Below are 15,489 nucleotides of genomic sequence, written 5' to 3' on the forward strand. Positions count from 1 at the left end.
AAATACCAACGCACACCAACCACACAAAAAGCAACAAAAAAGGGCTTCAGTTTCAAATTGTAAACAGCTCTCGCAAGATTTATTATTTTCCAAAATTGAATTTCACTTTTCCGCTCGTGGTAAGCTACTGGCGCCCAAAGCCTTCTACATTCTGGGCAAACTTCACATCGCTCAGTTAAAACATCGCCTACTACGATAACAACAGCAGAAAACTAACGTGAAATATGTGTACAGGCATGTGGGAAGGTTATGTTTAATCGATTTTCCTTCCCTTTCCAGCGACTCAACGCGGTACATAACATTACCATACCGACGCATGCAATTTCCGGGCTCGGGTCGACATTCCCATAGTAACTACAAACCGCTATTCCTATTTCAGCAGTCCGTAGTAATCGTTTTCGGTACTTTCCTGTCCGGCGATTCACTGCCGGCCTTGACATCATTATCCTGCACCTTCGTCTCACTTTTTGGTGCTCGTTTTTGCTTCCGTTTGTTCTGGTTCTGCGCACTTTTGAGCATTTTATTATCGCTGACCCTAAAAAACAGGGAAGAAATGGAACCAATTAATACAACAGACCTTTTTTTGGGTGATGGATTTGGATTGTTAGCGTACATTTGTGTTGCCCGCGTTCCAGGACCCCAGTGGGCGGTTGGATTTTCCGGAAAACGGCTAAGCGATTCCTTGCGACTCGGTGGATTCGCGTCCGGATGTATGTCTTCGATGTTGTACTCCTGCGTTGGTTGCTTTCGTAAAATTGCCGTCAGTGGGACACCGTCCAGGAATCGCTCCGGCTTTACCGGATGTAACCTATGCCAACAACGAAGAATATCCCAAAGCACACTGATTGGAGCGTCCGTTTTGATCGAGGTGCGGCTGGCATGGGAATAGGACACTCGATAGCCCGCGTGTAACAGTGCGGACCGCAGGGTTTGCATTCCGATCGATTCCAGCTTCAGTATGCCACACATACGGTCCAGCGCGTAGTAAAGTGGAATATCGTGCAGTTCCTCTCGAATGACCGCCAACGTACCGTAGATCCGTCTGATCGTTGTCAATCGCTTCGTGTCCTCCTGTTCTACTGTGTCAAGCAATTCGTCTAGGAAATCTTCATCGTGCAACGGAGCGGACCATATCGGACCTCCCATGTGATGCTGATGATTGCAATGCTCACAGCGGCCACCTACAAACGGTCCCGTTGGGATACCAAATTTAATTTGCTGCGGGTTTGCTTCGGTGGGGTTCGGTTTCAGTACGCCCAAGGGTTGGAGAGTTAGCGCTTCACAGCCAGTACACTGAAACACCATCGATTGCTTGCTGCTACTCTTCTTGCACGCGTATTTCCCGGTGTATATGCGCACAAATACGCGTATGTAAAAATCGGCCGATATGCTTAGCAGCGGCTTCATGTACCGCCCATACCGGGTGGCCGTTGTTTCGATGCATCGAAGCAGAATGCGCAAAGCCATCTCGTGACAGGACTTTGTTTTGAGCGGAACTGATCCATACTTGACGTAGCACGATTCCGGTGAATTACCGGCCAAAACAGCCATATCGGTAGCAGTGATAAGGAGTAACCCACCGTCTTCAATGCTTTGAACGGCTCCGTCGAGGAAACGTGTCGGATGGCCGTAAGGATCGAGATCGATCGCCGTAAAGTGTTGCTCCGGTTTTGTCGACATGTACATGAGCGTCCTGGAAGAAAAGAGATTATTTAAACATAAGGAAACTTTCCAAATAGCAAGATGAGAAAACTTACATTGCGTCGTTAAAGCTCGGCTTGATCAGATGATCTATTTGATTGTGCTTCACATTCTGCTCGATCGATTCCACCGCTGATTTGGATAGGTCGTTTGCAATAATTTCCTTCACACCGGGAATTTCCTTCGCGTACCGTATGCTTCGCAATCCGGTCGCAGACAGCGCTTCTAAGATCCGTAATCCATTCTATAATCAAAAGAGCCGGTCAAAAAGTGTTGTTATCTGATTTTATTAAATATTTACCTCATGTTTAACTCCGGCTTCCAGCGTAGTTGTTTCATTACACGCTTCGTTTGAAGGATTTTTTCGCTGGTTTTGTTCAATTTTCTCCCGCTGATATATTCTCGAGAAGGCGGTCAGAACGCATATGCTCAGATCACGATTAAATTCCTGCACCGGGTTGTAGAATACGTGGTCAGCAACCAGTATTTCTGCACTGCCTTCCCGTATTGTTTTTAACGAGCCGGTTGTCGTATTTCCTTCGGCCATAGTGCTATACGTACGGGCACGTATCTGTACTCCTTGGAATGCAGAGATTTTGCAGATTGATCGGTTTTTAGCGAGACTTTTTGTCGAATTGCAAGTAAACAAAATCACACGTGCCATTAACCGAATGACAGCTGTAGAAATCCAAACACGCTTTTCAGCCCGCCACTAAACGCTCAGCAATTGTCGCGCTAGCGAACGCGAAAATCGCTGTTCGAAGCGCGACTTGGTGCCTTTGGAGCCGAGTGCGTTTTTATTTTTTAAAGTACGTACGCGTTGTATATATTTATTGCGAATGCAAATACTATTTTTAAAACAGAAGAATGGCTGTTAATTCGAAAAAAAAATCATCTCGTCGACATTTCCTAAAATTTTTTATATATTTGCCAATCTCCTACAAGCTACAGCCTTAGCGAATTTGTTACAATAAGCTTCTTTTCACACAAGTAATGTTTTAAATAAAAAAATAAAAAATAACGAAAAACAAACAATAAATTTGAAAATTTCTTAAGGCCTTACCTTTTTTTGGGAAATTTGGCAAAATTTTAAAAATTTATTTATTTTAATGCGAATTGGTTGAAATAAGTTTCTTTTCACTCAAATAATGCTTTAAATAAAAAAAGAATGAAAACTAATAAAAAAATTTAAAAATTCAAAAACATGAAAATTTACTAAGGCTCATTTTTGCACCAAGTTTTGCTTATAACTCGGTCGGTATCCAACGGATCTCCAATCTTTAATCTGTGGTCGATAGATGGCACCAATGGCTAAATTTTCTTCTTGGACAGCATTGCTCTCAGGTTTCCGTGCCGGAAGTTATTCGAGGAACCAAGTTCCTTACCCTGTTTGAGAAAATGTAAAATTTTCCTCATTTTTGCACCAAGTTTTGCTTATAACTCGGTCGGTATCCAACGGATCGCCAGTCTTTAACCTGTGGTCGATAGATGGCACCAATGGGTATATTATATTCTTGGACGACCATGCCCTCAGATGTCTGTGCCAGAAGTTATTCGAGGAACCAAGTTCCTTACCCTGTTTGAGAGAATGTAAAATTTTCCTCATTTTTCTGCAATTCAGCAAAATTTGTAAATGTGATATATTTTAATGCGAATTTGTTGCAATGTGTTTTTTTTCACTCAAATAATGCTTTAAACTAAAGAAAGAATAAAAAATCAGAAAAAAATTTCAAAAAAATTTTCCACTCGAAAATTTCATAAGGGGTACCCCTTACGTTTTTTTTTGAGAAATTTTGCAAAAAAAATAAAATTGATTTTTTTAAATGCCAATTGGTTGCAATAAGTTTCTTTTCACTCAAATAATGCTTTAAATAAAAAACAGAATAAAAAATTATAAAAAAATAAAAAAATTAGAAAAATTAGAAAATTTCATAAAGCTCATTTTTGCGCCAATTTTTAGCTATAACTCGGTCAGTATCCAACGGATCGCCAATCTTTAACTTGTGGTCGATAGATGGCACCAATGGCTACATTATCTTCTTGGACGACCATGCCCTCAGATGTCTGTGCCAGAAGTTATTCGAGGAACCAAGTTCCTTACCCTGTTTGAGAGAATGTAAAATTTTCCTCATTTTTCTGCAATTCAGCAAAATTTGTAAATGTGATATATTTTAATGCGAATTTGTTGCAATAAGTTTCTTTTCACTCAAATAATGCTTTAAACTAAAGAAAGAATAAAAAATCAGAAAAAAATTTCAAAAAAATTTTCCACTCGAAAATTTCATAAGGGGTACCCCTTACGTTTTTTTTGAGAAATTTTGCAAAACAAATAAAATTGATTTTTTTTAATGCCAATTGGTTGCAATAAGTTTCTTTTCACTCAAATAATGCTTTAAATAAAAAACAGAAAAAAAAATTATAAAAAAATAAAAAAATTAGAAAAATTAGAAAATTTCATAAAGCTCATTTTTGCGCCAAGTTTTAGCTATAACTCGGTCGGTATCCAACGGATCTCCAATCTTTAACCTGTGGTCGATAGATGGCACCAATGGCTACATTATCTTCTTGGACGGCCATGCCCTCAGATGTCTGTCCCAGAAGTTATTCGAGGAACCAAGTTCCTTACCCTGTTTGAGAAAATGTAAAATTTTCCTCATTTTTGCACCAAGTTTTGCTTATAACTCGGTCGGTATCCAACGGATCGCCAATCTTTAACTTGTGGTCGATAGATGGGACCAATGGCTACATTATCTTCTTGGACGACCATGCCCTCAGATGTCTGTGCCAGAAGTTATTCGAGGAACCAAGTTCCTTACCCTGTTTGAGAAAATGTAAAATTTTCCTCATTTTTCTGCAATTCAGCAAAATTTGTAAATGTGATATATTTTAATGCGAATTTGTTGCAATGTGTTTTTTTTCACTCAAATAATGCTTTAAATTAGAAAAATTATAAAAAATCAGAAAAAAATTTTAAAAAAATTTTCCACTCGAAAATTTCATAAGGGGTACCCCTTACGTTTTTTTTGAGAAATTTTGCAAAAAAAATAAAATTGATTTTTTTTAATGCCAATTGGTTGCAATAAGTTTCTTTTCACTCAAATAATGCTTTAAATAAAAAACAGAATAAAAAATTATAAAAAAATAAAAAAATTAGAAAAATTAGAAAATTTCATAAAGCTCATTTTTGCGCCAAGTTTTAGCTATAACTCGGTCGGTATCCAACGGATCTCCAATCTTTAACCTGTGGTCGATAGATGGCACCAATGGCTACATTATCTTCTTGGACGGCCATGCCCTCAGATGTCTGTCCCAGAAGTTATTCGAGGAACCAAGTTCCTTACCCTGTTTGAGAAAATGTAAAATTTTCCTCATTTTTGCACCAAGTTTTGCTTATAACTCGGTCGGTATCCAACGGATCGCCAATCTTTAACTTGTGGTCGATAGATGGCACCAATGGCTACATTATCTTCTTGGACGACCATGCCCTCAGATGTCTGTGCCAGAAGTTATTCGAGGAACCAAGTTCCTTACCCTGTTCGAGAAAACGTAAAATTTTCCTCATTTTTCTGCAATTCAGCAAAATTTGTAAATGTGATATATTTTAATGCGAATTTGTTGCAATGTGTTTTTTTTCACTCAAATAATGCTTTAAATTAGAAAAATTATAAAAAATCAGAAAAAAATTTTAAAAAAATTTTCCACTCGAAAATTTCATAAGGGGTACCCCTTACGTTTTTTTTGAGAAATTTTGCAAAAAAAATAAAATTGATTTTTTTAATGCCAATTGGTTGCAATAAGTTTCTTTTCACTCAAATAATGCTTTAAATAAAAAACAGAATAAAAAATTATAAAAAAATAAAAAAATTAGAAAAATTAGAAAATTTCATAAAGCTCATTTTTGCGCCAAGTTTTAGCTATAACTCGGTCGGTATCCAACGGATCTCCAATCTTTAACCTGTGGTCGATAGATGGCACCAATGGCTACATTATCTTCTTGGACGGCCATGTCCTCAGATGTCTGTCCCAGAAGTTATTCGAGGAACCAAGTTCCTTACCCTGTTTGAGAAAATGTAAAATTTTCCTCATTTTTGCACCAAGTTTTGCTTATAACTCGATCGGTATCCAACGGATCGCCAATCTTTAACTTGTGGTCGATAGATGGCACCAATGGCTACATTATCTTCTTGGACGACCATGCCCTCAGATGTCTGTGCCAGAAGTTATTCGAGGAACCAAGTTCCTTACCCTGTTTGAGAAAATGTAAAATTTTCCTCATTTTTCTGCAATTCAGCAAAATTTGTAAATGTGATATATTTTAATGCGAATTTGTTGCAATAAGTTTCTTTTCACTCAAATAATGCTTTAAACTAAAGAAAGAATAAAAAATCAGAAAAAAATTTTAAAAAAATTTTCCACTCGAAAATTTCATAAGGGGTACCCCTTACGTTTTTTTTGAGAAATTTTGCAAAAAAAATAAAATTGATTTTTTTTAATGCCAATTGGTTGCAATAAGTTTCTTTTCACTCAAATAATGTTTTAAATAAAAAACAGAATAAAAAATTATAAAAAAATAAAAAAAATTAGAAAAATTAGAAAATTTCATAAAGCTCATTTTTGCGCCAAGTTTTAGCTATAACTCGGTCGGTATCCAACGGATCTCCAATCTTTAACCTGTGGTCGATAGATGGCACCAATGGCTACATTATCTTCTTGGACGGCCATGCCCTCAGATGTCTGTGCCAGAAGTTATTCGAGGAACCAAGTTCCTTACCCTGTTTGAGAAAATGTAAAATTTTCCTCATTTTTGCACCAAGTTTTGCTTATAACTCGGTCGGTATCCAACGGATCGCCAATCTTTAACCTGTGGTCGATAGATGGCACCAATGGCTACATTATCTTCTTGGACGACCATGCCCTCAGATGTCTGTGCCAGAAGTTATTCGAGGAACCAAGTTCCTTACCCTGTTTGAGAAAATGTAAAATTTTCCTCATTTTTCTGCAATTCAGCAAAATTTGTAAATGTGATATATTTTAATGCGAATTTGTTGCAATAAGTTTCTTTTCACTCAAATAATGCTTTAAACTAAAGAAAGAATAAAAAATCAGAAAAAAATTTTAAAAAAATTTTCCACTCGAAAATTTCATAAGGGGTACCCCTTACGTTTTTTTTGAGAAATTTTGCAAAAAAAAAATAAAATTGATTTTTTTTAATGCCAATTGGTTGCAATAAGTTTCTTTTCACTCAAATAATGCTTTAAATAAAAAACAGAATAAAAAATTATAAAAAAATAAAAAAATTAGAAAAATTAGAAAATTTCATAAAGCTCATTTTTGCGCCAAGTTTTAGCTATAACTCGGTCGGTATCCAACGGATCTCCAATCTTTAACCTGTGGTCGATAGATGGCACCAATGGCTACATTATCTTCTTGGACGGCCATGCCCTCAGATGTCTGTCCCAGAAGTTATTCGAGGAACCAAGTTCCTTACCCTGTTTGAGAAAATGTAAAATTTTCCTCATTTTTGCACCAAGTTTTGCTTATAACTCGGTCGGTATCCAACGGATCGCCAGTCTTTAACTTGTGGTCGATAGATGGCACCTATGGCTAAATTTTCTTCTTGAACGGCCATGCCCTCAGATGTCTGTGCCAGAAGTTATTCGAGGAACCAAGTTCCTTACCCTGTTTGAGAAAATGTAAAATTTTCCTCATTTTTGCACCAAGTTTTGCTTATAACTCGGTCGGTATCCAACGGATCGCCAATCTTCTTGGACGACCATGCCCTCAGATGTCTGTGCCAGAAGTTATTCGAGGAACCAAGTTCCTTACCCTGTTTGAGAAAATGTAAAATTTTCCTCATTTTTCTGCAATTCAGCAAAATTTGTAAATGTGATATATTTTAATGCGAATTTGTTGCAATGTGTTTTTTTTCACTCAAATAATGCTTTAAACTAAAGAAAGAATGAAAAATCAGAAAAAAATTTCAAAAAAATTTTCCACTCGAAAATTTCATAAGGGGTACCCCTTACGTTTTTTTTTGAGAAATTTTGCAAAAAAAATAAAATTGATTTTTTTTAATGCCAATTGGTTGCAATAAGTTTCTTTTCACTCAAATAATGCTTTAAATAAAAAACAGAATAAAAAATTATAAAAAAATAAAAAAATTAGAAAAATTAGAAAATTTCATAAAGCTCATTTTTGCGCCAAGTTTTAGCTATAACTCGGTCGGTATCCAACGGATCTCCAATCTTTAACCTGTGGTCGATAGATGGCACCAATGGCTACATTATCTTCTTGGACGGCCATGCCCTCAGATGTCTGTCCCAGAAGTTATTCGAGGAACCAAGTTCCTTACCCTGTTTGAGAAAATGTAAAATTTTCCTCATTTTTGCACCAAGTTTTGCTTATAACTCGGTCGGTATCCAACGGATCGCCAATCTTTAACCTGTGGTCGATAGATGGCACCTATGGCTACATTTTCTTCTTGGACGGCCATGCCCTCAGATGTCTGTGCCAGAAGTTATTCGAGGAACCAAGTTCCTTACCCTGTTTGAGAAAACGTAAAATTTTCCTCATTTTTCTGCAATTCAGCAAAATTTGTAAATGTGATATATTTTAATGCGAATTTGTTGCAATGTGTTTTTTTTCACTCAAATAATGCTTTAAACTAAAGAAAGAATAAAAAATCAGAAAAAAATTTTAAAAAAATTTCCCACTCGAAAATTTCATAAGGGGTACCCCTTACGTTTTTTTTGAGAAATTTTGCAAAAAAAATAAAATTGATTTTTTTTAATGCCAATTGGTTGCAATAAGTTTCTTTTCACTCAAAAAATGCTTTAAATAAAAAACAGAATAAAAAATTATAAAAAAAAAAAATTAGAAAAATTAGAAAATTTCATAAAGCTCATTTTTGCGCCAAGTCTTAGCTATAACTCGGTCGGTATCCAACGGATCTCCAATCTTTAACCTGTGGTCGATAGATGGCACCTATGGCTACATTATCTTCTTGGACGGCCATGCCCTCAGATGTCTGTCCCAGAAGTTATTCGAGGAACCAAGTTCCTTACCCTGTTTGAGAAAATGTAAAATTTTCCTCATTTTTGCACCAAGCTTTGCTTATAACTCGGTCGGTATCCAACGGATCGCCAATCTTTAACCTGTGGTCGATAGATGGCACCTATGGCTACATTTTCTTCTTGGACGGCCATGCCCTCAGATGTCTGTGCCAGAAGTTATTCGAGGAACCAAGTTCCTTACCCTGTTTGAGAAAACGTAAAATTTTCCTCATTTTTGCACCAAGTTTTGCTTATAACTCGGTCAGTATCCAACGGATCGCCAATCTTTAACCTGTGGTCGATAGATGGCACCTATGGCTACATTTTCTTCTTGGACGGCCATGCCCTCAGATGTCTGTGCCAGAAGTTATTCGAGGAACCAAGTTCCTTACCCTGTTTGAGAAAACGTAAAATTTTCCTCATTTTTCTGCAATTCAGCAAAAATTTTAAATGTGATATATTTTAATGCGAATTTGTTGCAATGTGTTTTTTTTCACTCAAATAATGCTTTAAATTAGAAAAATTATAAAAAATCAGAAAAAAATTTTAAAAAAATTTTCCACTCGAAAATTTCATAAGAGGTACCCCTTACGTTTTTTTTGAGAAATTTTGCAAAAAAAATAAAATTGATTTTTTTTAATGCCAATTGGTTGCAATAAGTTTCTTTTCACTCAAATAATGCTTTAAATAAAAAACAGAATAAAAAATTATAAAAAAATAAAAAAAATAGAAAAATTAGAAAATTTCATAAAGCTCATTTTTGCGCCAAGTTTTAGCTATAACTCGGTCGGTATCCAACGGATCTCCAATCTTTAACCTGTGGTCGATAGATGGCACCAATGGCTACATTATCTTCTTGGACGGCCATGCCCTCAGATGTCTGTCCCAGAAGTTATTCGAGGAACCAAGTTCCTTACCCTGTTTGAGAAAATGTAAAATTTTCCTCATTTTTGCACCAAGTTTTGCTTATAACTCGGTCGGTATCCAACGGATCGCCAATCTTTAACCTGTGGTCGATAGATGGCACCTATGGCTACATTTTCTTCTTGGATGGCCATGCCCTCAGATGTCTGTGCCAGAAGTTATTCGAGGAACCAAGTTCCTTACCCTGTTTGAGAAAACGTAAAATTTTCCTCATTTTTCTGCAATTCAGCAAAATTTTTAAATGTGATATATTTTAATGCGAATTTGTTGCAATGTGTTTTTTTTCACTCAAATAATGCTTTAAATGAGAAAAATTATAAAAAATCAGAAAAAAATTTTAAAAAAATTTTCCACTCGAAAATTTCATAAGGGGTACCCCTTACGTTTCTTTTGAGAAATTTTGCAAAAAAAATAAAATTGATTTTTTTTAATGCCAATTGGTTGCAATAAGTTTCTTTTCACTCAAATAATGCTTTAAATAAAAAACAGAATAAAAACTAATAAAAAAATAAAAAAATTAGAAAAATTAGAAAATTTCATAAAGCTCATTTTTGCGCCAAGTTTTAGCTATAACTCGGTCGGTATCCAACGGATCTCCAATCTTTAACCTGTGGTCGATAGATGGCACCAATGGCTACATTATCTTCTTGGACGGCCATGCCCTCAGATGTCTGTCCCAGAAGTTATTCGAGGAACCAAGTTCCTTACCCTGTTTGAGAAAATGTAAAATTTTCCTCATTTTTGCACCAAGTTTTGCTTATAACTCGGTCGGTATCCAACGGATCGCCAGTCTTTAACTTGTGGTCGATAGATGGCACCTATGGCTAAATTTTCTTCTTGAACGGCCATGCCCTCAGATGTCTGTGCCAGAAGTTATTCGAGGAACCAAGTTCCTTACCCTGTTTGAGAAAATGTAAAATTTTCCTCATTTTTGCACCAAGTTTTGCTTATAACTCGGTCGGTATCCAACGGATCGCCAATCTTCTTGGACGACCATGCCCTCAGATGTCTGTGCCAGAAGTTATTCGAGGAACCAAGTTCCTTACCCTGTTTGAGAAAATGTAAAATTTTCCTCATTTTTCTGCAATTCAGCAAAATTTGTAAATGTGATATATTTTAATGCGAATTTGTTGCAATGTGTTTTTTTTCACTCAAATAATGCTTTAAACTAAAGAAAGAATGAAAAATCAGAAAAAAATTTCAAAAAAATTTTCCACTCGAAAATTTCATAAGGGGTACCCCTTACGTTTTTTTTTGAGAAATTTTGCAAAAAAAATAAAATTGATTTTTTTTAATGCCAATTGGTTGCAATAAGTTTCTTTTCTCTCAAATAATGCTTTAAATAAAACACAGAATAAAAAATTATAAAAAATTAAAAAAAATAGAAAAATTAGAAAATTTCATAAAGCTCATTTTTGCGCCAAGTTTTAGCTATAACTCGGTCGGTATCCAACGGATCTCCAATCTTTAACCTGTGGTCGATAGATGGCACCAATGGCTACAGTATCTTCTTGGACGGCCATGCCCTCAGATGTCTGTGCCAGAAGTTATTCGAGGAACCAAGTTCCTTACCCTGTTTGAGAAAATGTAAAATTTTCCTCATTTTTCTGCAATTCAGCAAAATTTGTAAATGTGATATATTTTAATGCGAATTTGTTGCAATAAGTTTCTTTTCACTTAAATAATGCTTTAAACTAAAGAAAGAATAAAAAATCAGAAAAAAATTTCAAAAAAATTTCCACTCGAAAATTTCATAAGGGGTACCCCTTACGTTTCTTTTGAGAAATTTTGCAAAAAAAATAAAATTGATTTTTTTTAATGCCAATTGGTTGCAATAAGTTTCTTTTCACTCAAATAATGCTTTAAATAAAAAACAGAATAAAAACTAATAAAAAAATAAAAAAATTAGAAAAATTAGAAAATTTCATAAAGCTCATTTTTGCGCCAAGTTTTAGCTATAACTCGGTCGGTATCCAACGGATCTCCAATCTTTAACCTGTGGTCGATAGATGGCACCAATGGCTACATTATCTTCTTGGACGGCCTTGCCCTCAGATGTCTGTCCCAGAAGTTATTCGAGGAACCAAGTTCCTTACCCTGTTTGAGAAAATGTAAAATTTTCCTCATTTTTGCACCAAGTTTTGCTTATAACTCGGTCGGTATCCAACGGATCGCCAGTCTTTAACTTGTGGTCGATAGATGGCACCTATGGCTAAATTTTCTTCTTGAACGGCCATGCCCTCAGATGTCTGTGCCAGAAGTTATTCGAGGAACCAAGTTCCTTACGCTGTTTGAGAAAATGTAAAATTTTCCTCATTTTTGCACCAAGTTTTGCTTATAACTCGGTCGGTATCCAACGGATCGCCAATCTTTAACCTGTGGTCGATAGATGGCACCTATGGCTACATTTTCTTCTTGGATGGCCATGCCCTCAGATGTCTGTGCCAGAAGTTATTCGAGGAACCAAGTTCCTTACCCTGTTTGAGAAAACGTAAAATTTTCCTCATTTTTCTGCAATTCAGCAAAATTTTTAAATGTGATATATTTTAATGCGAATTTGTTGCAATGTGTTTTTTTTCACTCAAATAATGCTTTAAATTAGAAAAATTATAAAAAATCAGAAAAAAATTTTAAAAAAATTTTCCACTCGAAAATTTCATAAGGGGTACCCCTTACGTTTTTTTTGAGAAATTTTGCAAAAAAAATAAAATTGATTTTTTTAATGCCAATTGGTTGCAATAAGTTTCTTTTCACTAAAATAATGCTTTAAATAAAAAACAGAATAAAAACTAATAAAAAAATAAAAAAATTAGAAAAATTAAAAAATTTCATAAAGCTCATTTTTGCGCCAAGTTTTAGCTATAACTCGGTCGGTATCCAACGGATCTCCAATCTTTAACCTGTGGTCGATAGATGGCACCTATGGCTACATTATCTTCTTGGACGGCCATGCCCTCAGATGTCTGTCCCAGAAGTTATTCGAGGAACCAAGTTCCTTACCCTGTTTGAGAAAATGTAAAATTTTCCTCATTTTTGCACCAAGTTTTGCTTATAACTCGGTCGGTATCCAACGGATCGCCAATCTTTAACCTGTGGTCGATAGATGGCACCTATGGCTACATTTTCTTCTTGGATGGCCATGCCCTCAGATGTCTGTGCCAGAAGTTATTCGAGGAACCAAGTTCCTTACCCTGTTTGAGAAAACGTAAAATTTTCCTCATTTTTCTGCAATTCAGCAAAATTTTTAAATGTGATATATTTTAATGCGAATTTGTTGCAATGTGTTTTTTTTCACTCAAATAATGCTTTAAATTAGAAAAATTATAAAAAATCAGAAAAAAATTTTAAAAAAATTTTCCACTCGAAAATTTCATAAGGGGTACCCCTTACGTTTTTTTTGAGAAATTTTGCAAAAAAAATAAAATTGATTTTTTTAATGCGAATTGGTTGCAATAAGTTTTTTTTCACTCAAATAATGCTTTAAATAAAAAACAGAATAAAAACTAATAAAAAAATAAAAAAATTAGAAAAATTAGAAAATTTCATAAAGCTCATTTTTGCGCCAAGTTTTAGCTATAACTCGGTCGGTATCCAACGGATCTCCAATCTTTAACCTGTGGTCGATAGATGGCACCAATGGCTACAGTATCTTCTTGGACGGCCATGCCCTCAGATGTCTGTCCCAGAAGTTATTCGAGGAACCAAGTTCCTTACACAGTTTGAGAAAATGTAAAATTTTCCTCATTTTTGCACCAAGTTTTGCTTATAACTCGGTCGGTATCCAACGGATCGCCAATCTTTAACCTGTGGTCGATAGATGGCACCTATGGCTACATTTTCTTCTTGGATGGCCATGCCCTCAGATGTCTGTGCCAGAAGTTATTCGAGGAACCAAGTTCCTTACCCTGTTTGAGAAAACGTAAAATTTTCCTCATTTTTCTGCAATTCAGCAAAATTTTTAAATGTGATATATTTTAATGCGAATTTGTTGCAATGTGTTTTTTTTCACTCAAATAATGCTTTAAATTAGAAAAATTATAAAAAATCAGAAAAAAATTTTAAAAAAATTTTCCACTCGAAAATTTCATAAGGGGTACCCCTTACGTTTTTTTTGAGAAATTTTGCAAAAAAAATAAAATTGATTTTTTTAATGCCAATTGGTTGCAATAAGTTTCTTTTCACTAAAATAATGCTTTAAATAAAAAACAGAATAAAAACTAATAAAAAAATAAAAAAATTAGAAAAATTAAAAAATTTCATAAAGCTCATTTTTGCGCCAAGTTTTAGCTATAACTCGGTCGGTATCCAACGGATCTCCAATCTTTAACCTGTGGTCGATAGATGGCACCTATGGCTACATTATCTTCTTGGACGGCCATGCCCTCAGATGTCTGTCCCAGAAGTTATTCGAGGAACCAAGTTCCTTACCCTGTTTGAGAAAATGTAAAATTTTCCTCATTTTTGCACCAAGTTTTGCTTATAACTCGGTCAGTATCCAACGGATCGCCAATCTTTAACCTGTGGTCGATAGATGGCACCTATGGCTACATTTTCTTCTTGGACGGCCATGCCCTCAGATGTCTGTGCCAGAAGTTATTCGAGGAACCAAGTTCCTTACCCTGTTTGAGAAAACGTAAAATTTTCCTCATTTTTCTGCAATTCAGCAAAAATTTTAAATGTGATATATTTTAATGCGAATTTGTTGCAATGTGTTTTTTTTCACTCAAATAATGCTTTAAATTAGAAAAATTATAAAAAATCAGAAAAAAAATTTAAAAAAATTTTCCACTCGAAAATTTCATAAGGGGTACCCCTTACGTTTTTTTTGAGAAATTTTGCAAAAAAAATAAAATTGATTTTTTTTAATGCCAATTGGTTGCAATAAGTTTCTTTTCACTCAAATAATGCTTTAAATAAAAAACAGAATAAAAAATTATAAAAAAATAAAAAAAATAGAAAAATTAGAAAATTTCATAAAGCTCATTTTTGCGCCAAGTTTTAGCTATAACTCGGTCGGTATCCAACGGATCTCCAATCTTTAACCTGTGGTCGATAGATGGCACCAATGGCTACATTATCTTCTTGGACGGCCATGCCCTCAGATGTCTGTCCCAGAAGTTATTCGAGGAACCAAGTTCCTTACCCTGTTTGAGAAAATGTAAAATTTTCCTCATTTTTGCACCAAGTTTTGCTTATAACTCGGTCGGTATCCAACGGATCGCCAATCTTTAACCTGTGGTCGATAGATGGCACCTATGGCTACATTTTCTTCTTGGATGGCCATGCCCTCAGATGTCTGTGCCAGAAGTTATTCGAGGAACCAAGTTCCTTACCCTGTTTGAGAAAACGTAAAATTTTCCTCATTTTTCTGCAATTCAGCAAAATTTTTAAATGTGATATATTTTAATGCGAATTTGTTGCAATGTGTTTTTTTTCACTCAAATAATGCTTTAAATTAGAAAAATTATAAAAAATCAGAAAAAAATTTTAAAAAAATTTTCCACTCGAAAATTTCATAAGGGGTACCCCTTACGTTTTTTTTGAGAAATTTTGCAAAAAAAATAAAATTGATTTTTTTAATGCGAATTGGTTGCAATAAGTTTTTTTTCACTCAAATAATGCTTTAAATAAAAAACAGAATAAAAACTAATAAAAAAATAAAAAAATTAGAAAAATTAGAAAATTTCATAAAGCTCATTTTTGCGCCAAGTTTTAGCTATAACTCGGTCGGTATCCAACGGATCTCCAATCTTTAACCTGTGGTCGATAGATGGCACCAATGGCTACAGTATCTTCTTGGACGGCCATGCCC

The 15,489-nt window shown here is 35.1% G+C and overlaps 1 protein-coding gene and 1 long non-coding RNA gene across 5 annotated transcripts in view; both read right to left on the reverse strand.

The window, feature by feature from the left end:
* LOC125762852 (uncharacterized) overlaps nt 1–15,489 on the reverse strand; it is a 72,035-nt gene that overhangs the window by 55,222 nt on the left and 1,324 nt on the right. Inside the window, exons 2-5 of one of the 4 annotated variants that reach the window (XR_007418266.1) lie at nt 6,563–7,089; nt 5,847–6,372; nt 5,133–5,656; nt 3,703–4,942 (exon numbers count right to left, since the gene is read on the reverse strand). This is a non-coding gene — a long non-coding RNA (uncharacterized LOC125762852). Of the gene's footprint in view, nt 1–3,702; nt 5,657–5,846; nt 7,090–15,489 lie in introns of all 4 variants that reach the window. The other 3 variants (XR_007418264.1, XR_007418265.1, XR_007418263.1) reach the window with 3 other exon arrangements.
* Nucleotides 46–2,395, reverse strand: LOC125762844 (probable tRNA (guanine(26)-N(2))-dimethyltransferase). The gene is made up of 4 exons (XM_049425390.1): nt 2,003–2,395; nt 1,758–1,945; nt 614–1,693; nt 46–535 (listed from the first exon to the last, which is right to left on the reverse strand). Exons 1-4 carry the CDS (start codon nt 2,363–2,365, stop codon nt 376–378), a joined length of 1,791 nt encoding a protein of 596 aa, XP_049281347.1. The 5' UTR covers nt 2,366–2,395; the 3' UTR covers nt 46–375.

The sequence above is a fragment of the Anopheles funestus genome, chromosome 2RL (assembly GCF_943734845.2).
Source record: "Anopheles funestus chromosome 2RL, idAnoFuneDA-416_04, whole genome shotgun sequence".
In the NCBI taxonomy this organism is placed as follows: domain Eukaryota; kingdom Metazoa; phylum Arthropoda; class Insecta; order Diptera; family Culicidae; genus Anopheles; species Anopheles funestus.

Coding starts and splice junctions, on each gene's coding strand:
- LOC125762844 (XM_049425390.1), bottom strand. CDS start 2,365: ATGGCACGTGTGATTTTGTTTACTTGCAATTCGACAAAAAGTCTCGCT. Junction 1,694..1,757: donor CCGAGCTTTAACGACGCAAT/GTAAGTTTTCTC, acceptor CTTTTCTTCCAG/GACGCTCATGTACATGTCGA. Junction 536..613: donor GGAACGCGGGCAACACAAAT/GTACGCTAACAA, acceptor CCTGTTTTTTAG/GGTCAGCGATAATAAAATGC.